This window comes from Lynx rufus, unplaced genomic scaffold (assembly GCF_022079265.1).
Source record: "Lynx rufus isolate CCGP_SWC_20201006 ecotype Redwood Valley unplaced genomic scaffold, mLynRuf1.p SCAF_3, whole genome shotgun sequence".
Classification (NCBI taxonomy): domain Eukaryota; kingdom Metazoa; phylum Chordata; class Mammalia; order Carnivora; family Felidae; genus Lynx; species Lynx rufus.
The window spans coordinates 130,809,700-130,831,556 of NW_025814845.1; the positions used below are offsets into that span (position 1 = coordinate 130,809,700).

The 21,857-nt window shown below is 36.8% G+C and overlaps 1 protein-coding gene and 1 pseudogene across 1 annotated transcript in view; both read right to left on the minus strand.

The window, feature by feature from the left end:
* Positions 1-1,606: 1,606 nt before the first annotated feature.
* Positions 1,607-2,692, minus strand: LOC124521160 (non-histone chromosomal protein HMG-17-like; annotated as a pseudogene).
* Positions 2,693-13,363: 10,671 nt separating this feature from the next.
* The window catches only part of ASIC5 (acid sensing ion channel subunit family member 5), a 29,121-nt gene continuing 20,627 nt past the window's right edge, over positions 13,364-21,857 (minus strand). The window contains 2 exon segments of the mRNA XM_047092291.1: positions 13,364-13,551; positions 15,950-16,041. Of these exon segments, the coding sequence (XP_046948247.1) occupies positions 13,364-13,551; positions 15,950-16,041 (280 nt within the window).

Consider the following 21,857-nt stretch of genomic DNA (forward strand, 5'->3'; position numbering starts at 1 on the left):
CAGTCACTGGGTACCTCATGTGCCCAACACCGTTTTGAACATTTTCATGTGTTTAATCCTTAGAGCAACCCATTGGTAAATACTCTTATTATTATTTTATTTTATTTTATTTTATTTTATTTTATTTTTATTTTAACTTTAATTTAATTTAATTTAATTTTATTTTATTTTATTTTATTTTATACGTTCAAACTGTATCCAGCTTTATTAAAGATACTTTTCATAAACAATCATGGTATTTCAGGCAGGACATAGGGAGACAACCGCTAACAGTATACAACAACTTTTGGGTTGTCTATGTGGCTGAGTCGGTTAAGCATCTGATTCTTGATTTCGGCTCAGGTTATGATCTCACAGTTTCTTGAGTTCGAGCCCCACATGGGCTCTATGCTGACAGCATGGAGCCTGCTTGAGATTCTTTCTCTGCAACTCTCTCACTTACATTCTCTCTGTCTGTCTCAAAATAAATAAGCTTACACACACACACACACACACACACACACACACAACAGTACACAACAACTTTCAAATTCCCTTCTTCAATGGACTACCAAAATCAGAAAGCCTCTATGAAACCCACTGAAGTCTTCATTTGATGTTCTGAACATCAAAGTGAAGGTTGACATTTCACATGTAACATGTTGTTTACATGGGTAGAACCCATGTTCACAAGTGGGTCCTGACTTTCAGGAAGTGAAATGAAAATGGCAGAATTACCAAGATCCACAAGCTAAAAAAGAAATGGTTTTAAGAGATGCCATCTCCGTGGTGACACTGAAAAGTCCAGATTGCCTGGTGTGCTGGGGACCACTTCCTGGGCTCAGGTCCCAACAGGTCTTTGGGTTTAAGGGAGTCAAGTCTATGGTGAAGGCAGAAAGGGAAAAGAAGTCATAAAAAATTGAGGAGGAAAGCTGGTAAATGCAAGTAAAAAGGACCAGCCAGATGTCTGAGGCTGGACACTCCCCTTGCATGCTTTTGGCTTCTGCCATCTTGCTTGCCTCTTACATCAGCCAGCAGCCAGGAACCGGAAGCTTGACTATACTAGTCCTGCCCAACCCGGAAGCAAATATAATAACAGATCAGTAAAACCCGAGCCAGAGGCTAGGCCTTTGAAGGTAACTCTGCCGGCCAGCAGCGGTACGAAATAAACAGTCTTTTCTGATTTCCTGAGTGAGTGCTTCTTGTCCCTTCCTGGGCACCAAGTATTTGCTGTAACAAAATGAATTTCAGTTTTTCCACACCACAAGTGTTTGTGCCAAGGTGGCTAATGTGTGTCAACATCAAGGAATCCCCCACTCCTGGGAACCAAGAGGAAGTTTCTCAAAACTATAAGGCAAAGGCGTTTCACCCCTGTATCAATCCAGCTTCGGAAATATTCTATTAGTGACATGGGCCCTTTCCCCCAACAAAATGAAGCTTTCTGTAGACTACCAATATAGTTCAAAAAAAAAAAAAAAAAGAGAGAGAGAGAAAGAAAGGAAGGAAGGAAGGAAGGAAGGAAGGAAGGAAGGAAGGAAGAAGGAAAAAGAAAATCCTGCATTTTTATAAAACTTGGTGAAAAATAGTATTTCACCAGGAGTAAACAGTTGTCAAAAATGCACACACGTCACTTGGCGTCTCCAGGACCCTCACCTCCCTGTGCCTGGTCTGTTTGGGCATCTCTGTTTTCCGCAGGGTTGTTCCTATCCTCACCAGTATTTGCTTTTCCCTTTTCCTCTTTGGGTACCTTCTCTCCTTTCTTCACAGGGGTCTTTTGAGGGTTGGGCTCTGGCTTTGGAGGCACAGAGAGCCTGCAGACCTTTTCTGTGGCTCATCCTTCACCTTGGCTTTCCTTCTGCTAGCATCCCCTTCAACGACTCTCTTAGGTATGGTGGTCGCGACAGGGGGATGTAGGTGCTGGTTGCGGGGACGCAGTGGCCCTCGGTTTTACCGATCCGGGGTCGTTCTTGCCTCTTCTTCACACAGCTCCACCTCCATTTTACTTAAAAGGAAATGGAGCACATAAAGTTTGGGTAATCTGCCAAAAGTCAAACAGAGAGTGAGTGGGAGAGCTAATAATTATACATGGCAACTAGGTGCCAGAATCTTCGCTTCTAAGCAGAATGTTCTGATGCCTAACATATTATAGGCAAGCAAAGCAGTTGGCAAGGGGTGAGCTTCTGATGAGAGTTTTAACATTAGATTATTATCTGTCAGGTGATAAAGTTCTAGTTGGACAAGTGTGCAAGGAGTGTGGGGGAGATATGACAGGTGGTTTTAGCCCTATACCTTATGACTAATACTGAAAGGCAGGATTTGGAGGGCTGGGGCACAGGCAGGTGACAAAAGCAGGTCCAGAGAAAGAACATGTGATAAAACTCAGTGTAGGTCACAAAGCAACAATCATAAGGATAGAACAAGAGGATCATATGTGTAGTAGGAGAGATGTCGTGATAGCAATCAGGCCTTCTAAGTATGAAAGGCTTATGCTCTGCCTGAAAACCAGATTTGCCTCAAGTTTTCAGGTTGTGGGACTGTTTAATTCCAATAGTATGCTTTGATGGGCCATAAGAGTAAGGATAGAAAGTCATTTACTGTACCTTTCCATTAAGGCATTTTCTAAGAGTGCGGACTCCTTGGATGTGGAGGGAATCCTCCGAACATGGCCAACCTCACTCTCATGCTCCTCACCTTTATCGACTAGCAACTTCATTTTATTTGTAGCAGTTGTTGACTAAAAGAACTTTTACTGACTTTCTTTCTCAAGTCTTCTAACAAGGTCTGCCAGAAATACAGGAGACCCTGGTTTCCCATCCTAGTTTAGGTCTGTGCTTCCATTGTACCTGGGCATAATCCACTGCCATTCTTCTGTCTGATAAAATTTTGATGGCTTGTTCTCTTATCAAATAGACTATGAAACAATGCATGTCCAAGACTGCATCTCCATCCACTCAAATCCCCGGCAGCCAGGCTAGAGCTTTGCCAGACGGCAAGAGTTCAGGATTGTCGATGTCCTTCTTCCAGGGGCGCCTGGGTGGCTCAGTCGGTTAAACATCTGACTCTTGGTTTGGGTTCAGGTCATGATCTCTCATTCATGGGATCGAGCCCCACGTTGGACTCTGCTTGGGATTCTCTCTCTCCCCTCTCTCTCTGCCCCTCCTCCCACCTCCCTCTCTCAAAATGAATAAATAAACTTTAAAAATAAATGACGTCCTTCCAAATACTAGAGAATCTACTGGGGAGGAAGAATGATATTTGCGCAGTTTCTAAAGCATCTGTGTTTTCCACTTAGCAGTTTGTTCTTTGTGCTGACTGTGGAGTTATTTATTGAAACAGCCTTCTCTTCACATACACATGCACATGGATGGTTAGTACCAAGCTGCAGTTTGAACAAAGCTTCACTGAAGATATGAGGGAAGAGATCAGATGGGAATAGCTGCAAAAAAAAAAAAAAACAAACAAACAAAAAAAAAACAGAAAAAAATGTAACATTAAAGTTTATTATTCTCAGGTGTCTGAATTTCACTGATTATACTCAATCACAGCAATCCAGCATTAGTCAAAAGACCACTCAGAATCTCTGCCATCTTGTCTCTTTGCCAACTTCTGGTGTCACCAATTCTCTGTTGACCACCTGGAGGAATTGTCTATTTCCTTTTAATCTCAGCGGAGGGCAGGGGGAGGGGCTGGGGGAGTAGGGAGGATGACAATTTATTATTATTTTAAGGGAAAAATTTTAAATTGTTAGCAATTATCCTTGCTATCAGATAAAATATTGTTGATATATATGAACAGATCTCATCATTCATTCAAGGGTATATGCATATTTTCTTCTAAATGGTGCCATCAAAAGAAGACTTGATTAGCAAAAGATTTATATGATGGATTTATTTTCATATAGCTCCAATATATATACTCAATTTGACTACTGCAGTAAAATGCTATTATTAGAGCATAAGTATTTTATAATCCATTTTATTCATTTAAATTAACCTAGATTTCCCCATATATACCTTCCACTCTCCCCACTGGCACAAGTGTGTGTGACTGTGTGTATATTTGAGTACATGTATCTTAGAGAATTTAGAAGATGATATTAGCCAGATTTAAAACAGTAATTATATGTACCTAAAGAAAACTGACTCACACTTAGATATAAAAATTTGGTTTTTAAAATCTTGAAACTTTAACTGGATATTCCTTGACTTTTTATTTTTCCTTAAACAGAACCAAAACTAGTAACAGCCTTATTTGTTTACTTGTTTCTGTAACTCCCTAATAATATACACATTTTGCTTTTTCATACGGTTGTAAGAGAAAAAAGTGGAAAAAGATGCCAACATGTCTCGATCTGTGGGCTTGAAATAAGAGAAATGCCAAGCAGGTCCTGTGCTCACTGCTGTCAAGGTGCTGGCTTTCAGTGTTAAAATTCATCCTTGAAGCTCAATGAAGATCTCACAACGCTCACTGCTTAGCTCTTGCAATGGTGCTGATTCAAAGGTTTACTCAACTTTTGTTGCTATATTTTCCCTGTCGTTTTAAAGGAATTTTAAATTAGATAAAATTTGTATTGCATCGTAAATCTATATTTAACAAAAAGGCAAAGTCTTAACAAGTTTCTAAAACTTTCAAAAATATGAGATCCCAACAATTTTGCTAAATAATTAGCACTTCAATCAGTATTTTGTATATATAAAATATTTTGTTGTCTTCAACCTTTTCTTTGTGTCAAAAGAAGAAAAATTATTCTGACCTTCATTCTAGAACTAAAGCATCTATTAAGTTATTTCGGAAATTTAATCACCCAATATTTTTCTCAAAATTTTTAAATGTCATGACCTGGGTTTGCCCATTTACTTTTCTTTTTTCCCCTGGTAATTTTTTTTAGATGTTTGCCATAAGCAGCAACTACTTTAAGTGAAAAGAAAACAAATCTTTCTCCTGGTTCTCACTCAGTAATTTGGGAATTACACATTATTTATATGGGATTGTATATCTTTGTCTACATTTTAATGACTGAATTCAAATAGATTTTTCAATTACTATCTACTGTATTATTTTAATCACTCAAAAATCATCAAATTGTTAAAAATCATTTCTAAAATGTTGCTCTTTATTAAAGCACAAGTTAAGCTAAATAACAACAAAAGTATCAACACTTTAACATCACTAACATCAAATAATATTTCCATAATGGAAAAGTACCATTCTCCAGGCATAAATTATTTATGTGGCCAAACTTGACTGAAAACAAATATCGTCATGACACTGAAATATGAAATCTTTATTTGTTCTTCCACTGTGAGGCATGATCTATTGGGGGTCACCAACATAAGTGTCCACAAAATAACATTTCTTTACTAATAGACTACCAAAATATCCCCAACTCCCAACGTTGTAATGTATGTATATTTCTCTTCATGTTTTTATGTGTGAATTCTTCCCTTGGGAGATTATACACATGAACAGACACACACTTGTATGTATGTATGTATATATATATAGAGAGAGAGATAGATATACACACACACTTTTGGAAGAAATACTTATATATTTACTTTTTGAGATTTTTATATATGATATATGTGATACGATATGTACATAATATGAATACATAACATACTGCATAATATTAAATATTATATGTAATATGTATTTATGTTTTCAATAGTAAAATTTCTGGGTCCTAATTAATGTGTAAATTTAATCTGCCTACTACTTGCATAGAATCTGTCAACATTACTATTGGCATTGCATGGACATTCCCATATTCTGTTGGTATCATACAGCCTATTTTTCCTTTTGATCTGCAACCACAATCTAACCACTCCGTTCAAGAAACGATAGTATCTCTTCCTCAATTTGCTGCAGGGCAAAGATCAATTACCTTAGAGAAGAATTTAAGGATTCCTATAATCTAATCACTTCTTTTATTCAAAAGGATTTCTAGTTCAACCTGATGTCCTTTCCACTCTCTCTAAACTAATCTCCTTGATATTTTGCAAACACACTGTACAAATCTGCAGCTGTAAGGTTTTGTTTCAAGCTTCTATGCTGAAGACCTTGCCTTCTCTCTGTTTATCCAAGTTCTACCAATCTGATCTGCAGGATTCAACTCTGTTTAGATATCTCCAAAACTGTGAATAGTTATTTCTCTTCACCTTTTCTGAACTTTTTTTTTCAATAAGCTTTCTGAAACTTAACCGTGTATTAGTATAGATGTATATATACCATATTATTTATATATATGTACATATAATCATGTATTAGTTTTCTTTTCTCTCTGTCTCTTAAAACAAGAATGATTTAGTGGATTTTGTTGTAGGAAAGCTCCTTTTAGGCTCAGGAAGTTAAAGGGGCTAGCTTGAGGGAGATTTTAATTTACTTTTAACAGAGACAGAAATTTTGCCAGTGCCTTAGAGAAATGTGCTAATTTATTGAGGACCTCCAAATGGTCACTGACAGAGTTCATATTTAATTGAGTGGTACACTGTGTTTTGGTAACATGAAAATTTTAAATTCATTTAATACTCAATCTCCATGAGTATGACATCAGGGGGGAATTTTGGCTTAACTTCTGAAAATACAGCCTCATCCTGGGATCATTGTCTACTCAAGTTTCATTTACCTTTCAATCCATAATTAAAACTCTAAATCTTTTATTGTAACATACAACTGCAGTGGAGAGATGAAAAATCATCTTTCCGTACCATATCTCAGTTAATATTATGTTATTTATCGAACCGTCCCCAAAAGATTTCTTTCTATATAAAAATGCATCCCCTGCTACAAAAACAGTTACCAGAGGCCACTGCTCACTAAACTTCAGGTTCCATCTGGGATAAGAGGAGCAAAATTCTAGAAGCAAATTTCCAACAACATAGGTTTTCAGGTATCACTTTGAAGCTCTGACCATTTTCCTCTCCAACAATCTGACATCTACCTCCTGAGCAATTGGATGTACCATGGGGAAGGTTCTTTGTTGATTCATGGCATTTTGGAGAGGAAATAGCACTGATATATATATGTGCTCTTACCAGAAACATGTCATATTTTAAACTGTACAGGGTTTCCACAAATGTATTCCTCTAGCCTGAGTCTTCTCTGTATGAATATGATAAACATGGCTTGAAAAGCAAAACCCAAAAGATGATTCCTACTGGCTCATTTTGCAGGCAGTTTACCAAGGGCTGCCAATTAATATCTTTTCTTCAAATACCTCAAATAGCTTTATTGGGTCAACTTTATAGTTTGGCTTCAGGTCATTTTTCTGTCTCAGAGGAAAAGCACATCAGCATGAATCATGACCCATGACCATACCTGAAAGAATTAAGAGTACTAGGTCTCTTGTTCTGAGCCCCTCTCTATGGAACAGAATGACAGTATTCTTTCCCAAGGTTATTTGTCATTTATGTGCTCCTTTTCCATATTCCACAGCTTCTGCCTATCTGTTTTTCACCTGGAGACTTGACCTCTCTAGGCTATAGTTTCATATGCAGCCATGCCATCAACCCCTCACAGGCAAGTAGCAGAAATCTTAGTGTTCCTTTTGTCCATTCCCAATAAAGTGTGCTGTTAGAAAGGGAAAGATTAGAGGACTATCACTACACAGGCAGTGGGCCAGGACTTCCAATTACTCCCAGGTGAGCCACATAGTGTGGAATCTTCATTCAGTCTATTTTTCCCCTTAGAAATATTTATACTTTCAGAGAAATTGATATTATGGCATTGATTGTTTGCATGGTGGCTCTTCCCTCTTCCAGAACATACAAGTGCAGTCCTCGACCTGGTACAGCTAGACACAGTAGAATAAGAAAGATATTTTTGAGGTGAGAAAGTCAGATAGTATGTGCTTGCATCATCCTCCAACATTCATTCTCATCCCCATATTGTTTACAAAGAATGCTTTGCAAAGGTGCTCCTCCGCTATCCCTTATATTCAGATAAAATCTGAATTTACCCATGAGTCGGATCAGCCTTTCATACCTCTATCACACTCTTTCCATGTTTAATAAAGGTTTTTGATTCCAGTTTGAGGATGGTAGGAGATATATTAAGTCCATATGATGTTAAGCTTCTTAGCTCATTTTGCTACATTAGCAGCAATGACATGTCTCCTTGATCTGTGAAATGCAGTTGGTAGAATCAAATAGAAACACAATCTGTTGTTCCAAATCTTTGAGGGGATTGACTTCAGTCAAAGGGTAATAAAGCCCAAAGTAGTAATCATGCCTATTCCAGTCAGAACCTATTTGAAGTCACATGGGGTCACTGGTAAGAGTTCCCCTAACCTATCTGCTAGCTATTGTCCTTGAGAATCTTACCCAAAGCCTTGTAATCTTTTCCTCTTGGCATTCTGGGAAGTGTTTTATACAGGAGAAAAGAATGTCACTTTTATACCCATCATTGAATAGTTTAAACATCTCTGCATTCTTATATTTCATATACCAAGTAGCCAGCTTCAGGGGCCAGAACAAGCCTCAGACTTTGCATTCCAAATTCCTTTTGAATCAGCCACTAGGCTTTTCCCAGATGGACATCTACATGACCCATTTAGATTTTTCTTCAGAATTCTTACAGAGATTTGTAAAATTTCATTCTCCATAGAGAGATACTCCTAATTGTCCTAACTGAAGGCTCATTTGATTGGACACACAGCAAGGCTATTGACAAATTCCAATTGTCTATGAACATCCAAATGTTATTCTGGTGGTGGGAGTCCCATGCTTCAGTATCCCCAAGTATAATGTCTTCTACTATGTCCATTGTGTGGACTTACCGTGCCTTCTTCAACCAAAGATTTATCATTCACAGGGTGAATGAGGGCTCATTTATAAACTGACTTACATCTTTCAGTGAAGAATTTTCCATCAGTACACCAAGAAGCTTGTTTTGTTTAAACAGAGAGGAAATGATGATGTTTGGGCCATTCAGTAATAGGAGCTCCCCATTTTGGGGATTTTGTCATGGCCCTAAATGCACAACTACAACCTGTTCTTGGATGCAATATATTCCCACCCTTCCCTTCCTTCAGAGCTGCCATTGAACATGCTTCTGTAAAGACCATTTCCATTTTATCATACAGTCCTTCTGAATTGTTCTGTCTTTACTGGATGGCGTCTCTGACGTTGCAGCTAAATTGGGGCTTAGAATTATTTGATGTGGTTCTATCTCCACTAAAGCCTGGTAACAGATCAATGATTGACTCCTATGAGGATCATCTGTAGTTGCTGCATTCAGTGACTTGCAACCCTAAACTTCCACTATTTTATGCTGAGATGCAATATTAGGCTTCTGTCAGGGAGACGATAATCTTCACACATCTATTTGACAATATTTTCAAAATTATCTGTGCTTTTTTTAAAGTTAAAATATTGACTGTGGATGAAAATCGGGTAATTCTAAAGGTTCTCACTTATGACAAAATGGAGCAAAAGGTTAAATTGACTTACTTAAGCTACAAGCCATTAATGGCAAAGCCCTCTATTTTATGGTAAGTGCATTCCATTCCTATCAGGTATAGGCAATGCCACAACAAAATGTTTTTGTTTTTCTTTTTTGCTCTCCAATGTGCAATTTCTTATTAATGCTTATGTCATCCACTGCAGCACCAATGCAACCTCCAAGTTGTTCTTTCAACTTCTGGATATTGCCTTACATAGCTTCAAGTTCCTATGTGACCTTGTCCCCTTTCAATAGGAGGGCTATGTAAAGGGCCCAAACATTTATTGATATCCACTATTATTGGCCTCAGGGTTGTATCACTGGAGGGTTTGCTGGTTATCATGTCACAAGCCTAGAGTTCTTTGCACCCACAATATTTCAAATGCTTCAGAACTATTCCATTTTTCTGTAGGTGCACAGACTCTGTATTTCCATCTTCATCAATTCCCAAAGAGGTAACATTTAAAATTCTGCAATTGTATGTTTAATTATATTTACATTTAAAACATTTGGGATTGTGTATTTAAAATTCTCTGATTTTTGTTTGGATGCTGAACATGGCAACCAACCAAAATTAATATTCATCCTGAATAGTCTCCTCCATTCCACGATGTTTACCATTCCATTATTTGTCTCTTGATCATTTAAGCAAAGAAATGAAGAAAGCAAGGATTCATTTGCAATTGATGGTACTTTTCAGCCAAGTGGTCCAACTGTCCTCTGGCCTGTTACTGTATAATACTGAGATGGTACATTTGTAATAAAGTCCTAAATAAGTAGCCTCATGGGGCACCTGGGTGGCTCAGTCACTTAAGCGTCCCACTTTGGCTCAGGTCACGGTCTCACGTTTTGGGATTTCAAGTCCCACATTGACTCTGCTGTCAGTGCGGAGTCCGTCAGATCCTCTGTCCCCCTCTGTCTGCCCCTCCCTTCACTTGCTCTCTCTTTCTCTCTCAAAACTAAATGAACATTAAAACAAAATAGCCTCCATAGTACACTATGTTTCCAAGTTCCCAAAAGAACTTTGAGCAGAAATGAGGCCCATTTTGTTTGCATGTTTGTTTCATATATCAGTCTCGATTTTACCTTGTTTGTGTTTCATTTTCCTTTCTCTTTCCTCATCAGTAATTTAACTTTTACAAAAGTGATTAACAGACACAGCAGCCTCCTCTTTTCTATCATTTCCCCTTTCATTCATCTTCTTTATTTCAATCAATTTTGCCATTTTTCCAGAGGTCAAAGCTATATCAGGCAAAGTCTATGGATGAGATTGGTCTCTGCTTAATCTGTTTTAGAGCTTTTGCTACTTTTAACCAAGGGTAAGATGACAACCCTTAGGCATCAAAATCTCATGAAATCCATAATACCTATTGTTTTCCCAAAGTAATTCTGACCTATTGATTTAGGGGTCCAAAAGCTACCCCTTATACTGCTTGTGTTGCTCAATTCTCTTTACTGACTCTATGGTCTAGGGTCTCGGAGCTTAAGTCTCAATTACAGGAAGTGAGGCTTACATTCTGAGAAGTTCTGTTCTTAATCAGTTGCTTCTTTTATTACAACAATCCTTATGTAATTTCTTTTAAACAGTATATATTTGTAATGTTTAAAGCATAGGAATATCGGAAGATAAGTTAGTGAAGGTCATGTGAAATACTTAAAATTTGTTGTAATTCAGGATTCCTCAAGTCCAAAACATAGGAGTTATCTCAATTATATTTTGTGACTTTCTCATTTTATGTTAGGCAGAGGATAATGTTTGTGGAGTTTTTCCTGATGGATTCAAATCAGTTAAATATTTTTTCAATGTGTTGAAAAAAGAGTAAGAATAGTATCTCCTTGGTTTCACTTAACAAATTTGAATAAGTAGAGGAGAAAAGAATTGCAATACAAGAAGTAAGAAGCTGTCCTGCAGTAAGCCTGAGATTCAGCCACACTAATATTAGCACAACAAATGATTTTTCACAACGGTCACAAAACAAAACCAAACCAAAAATAAACAAAAAAAACTCATGGCTTTGCAGCCAAATATTTTATGCTAGATTTTGGTCCACAGGGCAGAGAAATGAGTTACTTTTCACTCTGCAGTATCATCAGTCCTATATTTTCTGTTTATTGGTTTATTTACCTTATTTATTTCTTATTTCTTATTTTATTTCTTGTTTCTTTATTACCTTATATATTTCTCCACTTCTCATTCCCCTTTCCACTACAGGCAATCTTTCTGATGTGTTTTTATGTAAATATTTAATGTGATATTTTTGTTTACTTTTTAAATATGTGTTCTCTTAAAGACATAACATACTTGCTCTGTGTGCATGCATATTCAATTTACATAAACTATTGCATTATAGAATTTTGGAGTCTTATATATATATGTTATATATATGTTATATAAATTATAATATATATGTTATATGTATATATATATATATATATATATGTTAAGTTTATTTATTTTGAGAGAAAGAGAGAGACACTGGGGGAAGGCAGAGAGGGAGGGAGAGAGAGAATCCCAGAATCGCCATGCTGTCAGTGTGCAGCCCGACGTAGGGTTGGATCTCACAAACCTTGAGATCACAACCAGAGCCAAAATCAAGTCAGATGTATAACCAACTGAGCCACCCAGGTACCCCAGGAGTGTCTTATATTTTAAACTTTTCTTTACTTAACACTTTATTTTTTAAGATTTATCAATATATCAGCATTTGGGGGGAATCACATTTAATCCATAGGGTCCCTCTGCTGCTTAGTCTTGCATGGCATGTACCCACACCATTGCCGTAGGTCTCCCCAATGATAGCTATAAGGATGAAGCAGCTTCTAGCCTGTCACATCTCTGGGAGAGAATTTCTCTGAAGTATTTGTCATGATAGGGATGGCCAGGTCATGAGATAAACATATTCCTCATTCGACTGAGTCCTAATTGCACTGGCCTTATCTCCACAACACTAAGCACTTGCTTATAAATAAACTTGAAAACAACACCTTAAAACTTTTCAGATGTTATTCTCATGTGGCTGGAAAGGAAATGAGACCTGGCAACACTAGAATGAGTTTGGCGTTAGAATTCTATGACTTGTTGATTATTTCTTAAATGTTTTTGGCAAGACTTCTGAATAATTCACCATTGATTGAATATTCTGAGAGGCTGAAAGCAGGTTGATTGATTAAATAAGCACATGGAGATATGTGGAGAAACTGACAAAACACTATGTACTCCCAATATACCAATATACCAATAAAGTTAAATAAATTTAACTTTATTTTTAAATAGATTTAAATATCCACCTGTATAGGAAATACATAGAGATTCCTGCTCCTACAAAAGTTATACAGTTATACAGTATAACTTTCCAGACAAAGTAAAATAAAATTACGTTGAATTTCAGTGAAAATAAATATTTTCAGAAATTTTGTAAAGCACAGATTGCACATATTATTTCCAGAATAAAAAAGTATCTTTTCTCCTCACATACAGTTTATTTACCAGGTCCAGTTTGCATTTTTAGATAGGACATAAGAACATAAAGGACATAGAATGTCCTTTTACATTATACATTCATTCATTAAAAAAAAATTATGAAATGCCTACTACACCATCTCTACTGTTGTAGGTGCTGGGAATTCAATGTTGAAAAAAAAATAGTACCTGCCTGCTCTCTCTCTCTTTTTTCTCTCTCTCTCTCCCTGTATGTGTATGCATGTGTGTGTATGTGTATGTGTGTGTGTGTGTGTGTGTGTATGTATATATATATATATATATATACATACACACACATAAGTATAGACAAAGATAAAGATGTATAAAGAGATAGATACCTATAGTGGCTTTTATTGAATTCCCAAAATATAAGATAAAATTACATAACAGTGAATTAGTCATGAAGAAATTTGAAGGTATTATGAAGAGAAAAGCAAAAGCTTTTGTCCTATGTGAACATTAGCGTTCTTCTATGTGATTTCTCTTCTTCAGATGATGCTGAGGTGGAGGAGACCCCTGGGTCATTTGAGGTATCTTCAGCAAGAACAAAATGCACATCCAGTAGAAATTGGTGAATATATATTCAATAATTTCTATAATTGTAATCATGCTGGCCCCACAAAATAGGTCCAGTTGGCCACCAACATCTGATGTAATAAAGCCAATAATGAAATCAAATAAATAATGTGTCTTTTATAAAAGGCACATCAAACATTACTAGAATTTAAATTATTTGAAGCTAATAGATTAACCATAGTTGATACTATATGAAAATGAATTAGTTGTATTATGTTAAGATTGGTATAAATAAAGTAATAGAAATTAATGACATCTTAAAATAATATTTATGTAAATCATCTCAAAAAGGTGAGAGTTACAGAGAAAGAATTAACCAACTGATGACTTGAGAGAGAGAGAGAGAGAGAGAGAGAGAGAGAAAGCAATTATAAAATCTGTTTCCAAAAATATAACTCAAAGATTTTGGAAGATAATAAATTGAGGCAAATCAATAAAACATCCTAGACAATTACAAATTCATTTCCATGTGCTAAATGAACAGAAATGTAACATTCAGGTGACTAATTGAATGATGATGTTTTCCAGAAACAATTTGTGAAGCAATTTGTGAATTCTAGCGTCCAAACTATTTCTTTTTAAGCACTTGTAATATTTCATCTAACTAAAATATGTTAACACAGTATTGCCTTCTCTTTAAGAAATTTTTAAAATCTATATTTGTCTTTATTGATTGTGCTTAGTTGTAGTAAAATGTGACACAAAATTTGCCATATTAATAGATTTTAAGCATGTAGTTCTGTGGCACTACATACATTCCCACTGTAGTGCAGCCATCACCAACGTCCGTCTCCAGAACTTTTTTATCCCCCCAACTGAAACCCTTTACCCATTTAAAAATCTCTCCAGTCTCCCATTCCCCCCAGCCCCTGGCAACCACCATCCAACTTTTTGTCTCTGAATTTGACTACTGTAGCATTGACTTCTTTTTTTTTAATTATTTTTTAAAATGTTTATTAAAATTGTTTATGTTTATGTTTATTATTTTAATAATAATAATGAGTGAGGGAGGAGTAGAGGGAGAAGAAGACACAGAATCTGAAGCAGGTTCCAGGCTCTGAGCTGTCAGCACAGAGTCTTATGCGGGGCTCATAACCATGAACTGCGAGATCATGACCTGAGCTGAAGTCAGTCTCTTAACTGACTGAGCCACTCAGGTGCCCCTGTAGCACTGACTTCTTAAATAGATTACATTATTAATCTTTTTCTCATTGCCTTGGACCATTCTTAGAATCATGCTATTTTTTGTACAGTTTGGTAGTGAAATATAAGTTGCCTCTAGACCTTTGAGAAATTTGTATATTTCCTCCCCATTTAGGGTCTTAGCTGCCCATGTGTGATTGCCGTTATTTTGCCTGATTGATACTCTCTACTGTCTCCTACATCACTTCCTGTAAATATGCAATAAGATCTACAAAATCAGCAATTAAATTTGTTAAGGACATGAACAGACAATGCTTGTAACTTAAAGATTGAATTTTACTTGAGTGCTGATTCATGGCGGCACATGTACCCCAATGTTTATAGCAGCACTATCAACAATAGCCAAATTATGGAAGGAGCTCAAATGTCCATCACCTCATGAATGGATAAAGAAGAAGTGGTACATATATACAATGGAATACTACTTGGCAATGAAAAAGAATGAAATCTTGCTATTTGCAACAAGGTGGACGGAACTGGAGGGTATTACACTAAGTGAAATAAGTCAGTCAGCAAAAGACAGATATACGTTTTCACTCATAGGTGAAAGTTGAGAAATGTCACAGAAGATCATGGGGGAAGGGAAAGAAAAAAATATACACTTACAAACAGGGAAGCCAGCCATAAGAGACTTTAAATACAGAGAACAAACTAAGGATGGAAGAGAGTGGCGTGGCAGGGGGATGGGCAGGACAATCGGTGGTGGGCACTGAGGAAGGCACTTGTTGGGATGAGCACTGGTGTTTTGAGTGAGTGGTGAATCACAGGAATCTACTTCCGAAGCCAAGAGTGCACCATGTACACTGTATGTTAGCTAACTTGACAATAAATTATATAATAGATAAATAAATAAATAATAAATTGGAAGTACAAAAAGATTAAATTCTACTCACTCAGTCTCTTCTTTTTGCTCCAGTCTGAGTGGAGTTCTGTGTGGATGTCTGAGATGCTTATCTACTCAGAAGCAGGATTGCTGAAACACTCTATAATAGTCAGTTGCTTGGCAGGGAGGAGTGCCCGGTGTCTGAAATTAAAGCAAGATGCTGAGTTAGAATATGAATGTCAGCCTTTTTTGGTGAAACCCGGTGTGAGGTTTACTGGATGTGTGTCTAGGGAGAGAGAAAGTGTCAGATTTAAATGACAGACAAAGACTAGCACTATCACTTCTCTGCTGAGAAGCTAAAACCTTAAGTACAAAAGGAAAAAAAAAAAGCAACCTGAGAGAAAATGTCTTAAAAATTGAAGAACAAGTAAATTAACACTTACCAAGTAACTCAGACACACTCACTGCCTTTTGCTGCTGAGTTATCTTATAGTATAAGTCACTGTAGTTTATTTCAATGTTCACAAGATTCTCCCTGGGGATAAAAACAGAGTTAATCTGGCTCAAGATTGTCAGCATTACTTTTAATGCTTATTTGATGAAATTAATATTCATTTTTAATTCAGTTGTCACTTAATGTTGAATTAAACACAGCACTGTAATCACAATAGCTTGTTACATTTGGAGGGTACTCTTGCCATGTTGGTATTTAAGGAGAAGAATTTTTCCCCAGATCCAATAATTTTTCTATGGCTTATTCCTGAGAAAATTGGAAAAAGACATTAAATGTCAACATCTATTGAGTAGATTGGAATATTTACAAACAGTTAAGTATGTGTCTGATCTGAATTCAAATCTTGTCTTTTGTTACTTGTGTGATCCTGGAGAAACCATGTGGGTTTCTGGAACCTTGGTTTCCTCATCTGTAGTGGGGATTTTAGAGTCAGGATTGGATTGGATTGGATTGGATTGGATTGGATTTAATTTTTTTAATGTTTATTTTTATTTTTTAGAGAGAGAGAGAGAGAGAGAGAGAGTGAGTGAGTGGGGGAGGAGCAGAAGAAAGGGAGACACAGAATCCAAAGCAAGCTGCAGGCTCTGAGCCGTCAGCACAGAGCCTGACATGGGGCTTGAACTCACGGATTGCGAGATCATGACCTCAGCCAAAGTCAGACACTGAATTGACTGAGCCACCAGGCACCCCTAGAGTTGGGATTTTAAAGCTATGTGAGGAGAAATTAAATAATATATGTAAAGAATTGGCATAGAATCTGGTATATACTGGGTGTTCAATAAATGGCAGTCATTTATATCATTAATATATTAGGGCAGACTGTTTTCCTAGTGTCTTCTAGAAATCTTTACTTGAGACCAAAGTGAATAAAAATTATTTTAAAATATCTCTTCAGATAGCCTTGGATGCCCTCACACTCTGTCCCCACCCCAGCTCAGACCTTACTTTGAACTTGAATAACATATCCAGTTGTCTCATGGTATTTTTCTTTGAATGTTCAATAGGTATTTCAAATTGAACATATTCCAAGTCAAACTCTTCACATTTCCTCCATTTATAAGGTATTAACAATACACAGTCAAATCCATCGGTAAATATTTGCTTTACCTTCAAAATATGTACAGAATCCATCTCACCTGGATTTTTCCAATAGCTTTCTGACTGGTCTTTCCACTTCCAACTTTAATGTATTTCACTGCAATATCTACATATCCTATTTTCTTCACACAATGATCAAAATAATACTTCTGCAACTAACAAATCATATCACTCTTTTGCTCAAAACTCCCTAGGTACTCCCCAGTATACTCTAAGTAAAACTCCATGGCCCTACCTCTGTCACCCACCCACTTTGAACTTTCTCAACTCATGCCCTACCATCCTTGGTCATTGCTTATACTGCTTCCTGCCACACCAACCTCCATTGTGCTCTATCCGTACATGAGGCATGCTGTTGGCTTAGAATCTTCCTCTGCATTTGATTTTCCCTCCTGCTGGAATGTTCTTCCACCATTTATCACTGAGGCTAATTCTTATATCTCCTTTAGATCAGTAGTTTTCAGAGTGTGGTCACAGACACTTAGGGGTCCCTGATATCTTTTTGGGGGGTTCATGAAGTCAAAATTATTTTCATAATAAACGAACATATCATATCATGTGATATTTTCACTGTGATTGTTATTTCAAGAAAGCTAGCAAACTGGCAAACTATGGTTATTCAGACTATGATATTTGATGGACATTGTCACAGAAATGAACACAATGACTTGTTGCTTCAATAGCTGATAAGATTTGTAGTTAATGATAAATTTCAAGGGGCACCTGGGTGGCTCAGTTAAGCATCCAACTTTGGCTCAGGTCATGTTTCACAGCTTGTGGGTTTGAGCCCCATGTCAGGCCCTGCGCTGACAGCTTGGAGCTTGCTTCAGATTCTGTGACTCCCTCTCTCTTGGCCCCTCCCCCATGCACCTTCTGTCTCTCTCAAAGATAAATAAACATTAAAAAAAATTAATAGAAAATAATAATATAAATTTTGAGCCTAAAATAATAATATAAATTTTAATGTGACAGTTAGAATTTTGGAGAATTTGTGTCTGCTATGATGAGCTTGACAACTCCCCAATTTTTAAAGACTTTTCTGATAAATAATGATATTAAAATGAAATATTATTATATAATAAAATGGATCAATATTTGGAAGATCTGCACAACTCAGAGAATTTTTTCTTTTTTTTATGCTTATTTATTTTGAGAGAGAGAGAAAGAGATAGAGCATGAGCGGGAAAGGGACAGAGAAAGAGGAAGAGACAGCATCCCAAGTAGGCCCTGTGCTGTCAGCATGGTGCCCAATGAGGGGCTCGATCCCACGAACTGTGAGATCATGACCTGAGCTGAAATCAAGACTCTGATGCTTCACTAACTGAGCCACCCAGGCGCCCCTAGAATTTTTCTAATGACCAAGAAATAACGTTCAAAATCATTCATGGATGAAAGATCCATTGAAAGTACAAGACCAAGAGATATTAATATATTTAAGTACAAAAACTTCATTGAGATGTTTTGATATATCACTGCTTTCAAATGTCAGCTTTCCAGTGCCATCCTTGCCTCTTCCTATCCCATAAGAGATAAACTGATAGGAAAGCCCACGCACTTTCTCCTTTGGTACCTGGGAAAGTTCAAACCCTTGGGATTTCTAAGCCAAGTCTTAATTCATAACCACATTGCAAGGCAAAGGTGGCTGCCTCCCCTTGTTCTCTCAAGCCAACAGAAGATCTTCTTGGGAGACCCCAGGGACTTCCCAGAAAGTCTCATTATATGACTATGAATTTTTTCATACTCCCTTGATGCGAGTGTGGCATCATGGGTCCCAACATCCAAATCAGATTTTGAGTAGAGAGTTAATTCCACTCCCCATGGGGCAACCACAAGATGCGTATTATAATGAACATGTAAGAAACTTCACTTGTTGAGCTCTGATGTGTTATCAAAGAAAAGTGTCACATATCCACAAAAGCTATTAAAATATGCCTGTCTTTCCCAACTACATATCTGTTTGACCTAAGGTTTTCTTCACAGTCTTCAACCAAAGCAACATGAACCAACAGATTAAATGAAAAAATGAGAATCTAGCTGGCTTCTATTAAGCCAGACACTGAAGAAATTTACAATATTCTAAAACAATACTACTCTTCTTCCTAAATTTTATGTTTCTGAAAATAGTTATTGTTTATAAAAATCTTTTATCTAATGTTGCCATAGAGTAATTTATTATTACTGTTTCAAATGAATTAATAAATAACATTTTTCTAGTTTAAATTTTCAATATGACAAATATTGATACAACTCACACAAATTGGACTCTTCAGTAACTTCTAAGAATGCAAAGGGACCTTGAGATCAAAAAGTTCGAGAACCACTGCTTTAGATCTTTGCTCAACTGCCACCTTCTCAGGAAGATCTTACTTTATTGCAATCCTCAACCCTAAGAACAACTCTTCCTGACTCTGGCTTCCTCGAGCCCTTTTTCTGCTTCCTTTCTCTCCACAGCACTTAGCACCATCTGATATGACTATATATATTTATTGTTCATCTTCACCCCAGTGGGAATAAGTGCAACAAGTCAGGGTTTTTGTCTTTTGTTCAGTGAGGTAAACTTAATGCCTAGAACACCTCAAATCCTGACACAGAGTAGGTGCTCAGTACATATTTGTAAAATGAAGAAATAAGGGAACAAATTGAAGATGAAGCCAATAAGCTGAGGAGGAAACCAACCACCTGACGATTTTTCAGATGGCAACAATAAGAATGAATCCTATTAGCAATGTTTCTTGGAATTATGTGGTGTTTTCTCATATATCTAAGGAACATGGCTGTAAATCACTCTCCTAATTGTTCACAGAAATCAATATTCCTAAGTACACTTACTTCAAAATATATCATTAATATGTTTACTTAATTTCCACTGGTTTAACCCAGGGTGACAGGAGAATGTATTTTATTTAAATTGATAATCAGGAGGTACTGCCATATTTACAAATAATAAAACAGCTGCCAAAGTGAAGGAAATAATAAAGTCTTGGAAGTCCAATAATTTTAGCAATACTGCAATATTCTTGCTCTCCATTGTGCTCCTAATTTGCATGTACACTGATAATATTGTTTAATTTCCTAAGCACAAGCCTCATAACTGTTTCCAGTCATTATCCATCGGTGTTTTTGAGAGAAGATAAATTCATCCCTTACAAAATAGTGTGACATTTATTCTGCTTCTCACAGGCATGTGCCTTGCCTAGTAATTTGGCTCTCATTGAATCTATGCTTTTTGAAGATAATGAAATTGTTTGGGATTTAAGTCCAAGAATATTTGTTTGTGTCAGGGGAGGCACAATTATAACATATTTGGATTTTAATAACAGTAAGGAGATCAACATAAAAATCGAGAGTATATTGCGTTTACAAAACACTAAATAAGGACTTCCAGTTGCTTGAGTACGAGTGCTGTATTAAGGGGAATGAATTAGTTTTGCATAAAACAAACAATTTCATACAGTTTTTGCTTGAAAAATTGTCAAATTAAAACAGAACAATTCACAAAGTTCATTTGTTTTGCTAATGGAACTGGCCTGGATTCAGCCAAAATTTATCTTTATATTCACTTGCAAACTGCCTACCTTAGTCAAGCTAAGCTTCCTATCATCTTTCTAATGGGGTTTGGCAGCTGCCACATGAGGCCCTGGATTGGTCATAGTCTGAGGTTGGCTTGTGTGCACGGAAGAAACACAGACAAGTCTTCATGTATGTTGGAAGTTGCTTTGTTTCAAATCTTACCGCGGCTAAGATTTCACGTCTGCTCTCCTGGCATTTGTGTTTTCTGATTTATTACTCTTTGATTTCTGGTACCTGTGCCCAAGCCAGTTTCCTAATTATATGTGTGGTTTCTAACCACCAGCTCCATCTATGATTTGGACACCCTGCATTCCGCTGCCTCAGTTCAGCGACTCGCCCTATTCCTCGCAGTAATGGCCTCAACTCTTCACAACCATGTGAGGTCCTCACATATCCATTGTGTGATAAGATTAATTGGAAAGAAATTTATAATAATCTAAGTTTTAGGGAAAAAAAAAACCTCTCAATGTTCTCTAGAATCATCTTCGTTATACATGGGTTCTTTCCTGATTCACAGATATGTCTCCAAAATCATGCCTACATTCTTTGCATATTAAATAATGATGAAACTCGGGAGATCTCTAGCAGCCAAAAGTCACACAAAGTACTCTTCTTGGTCATATTTTAGTATAACAGAAATAATACCATACATAAATCACTTTCACATATTAAAATGGAATACAAAGAGACATCTGTACTGGATACAAAACCATTAACAGAGATCATTGCAAATTTTCTAGCCTTTTCTTCTTCTTATCTGCTAAGTATTTGAAATCATACCTTATGAACCCTGTCCTGATGAAAGTACTTTCTCTTCCTGATTTAAAAATGTTTTAAATGTTTCTATTTAATTTCTGAGAGATAGAGAGAGAGAGAGAGCGTGAGCGGGGCAGGGGCAGAGAGGGAGAGAGACACAGAATCCGAAGCAGGCTCCAGGCTCTGAGCTGTCACCATAGAGCCTGATGTGGGGCTCAAGCCTACAAACTGTGAGATCATGACCTGAGCCGAAGTCAAACCCTTAATCGACCCAGCCAGCCAGTTGCCCCGCTTTCTGATTTTTAAAGATCACTTTATTGTTTGGGTATTTACGTGGGGAGGGTATTTTATTTTTTTCATTAAAATAAATACCAGGATAACACTGGATTCAAAACACGCTTTTACCGTTAGAT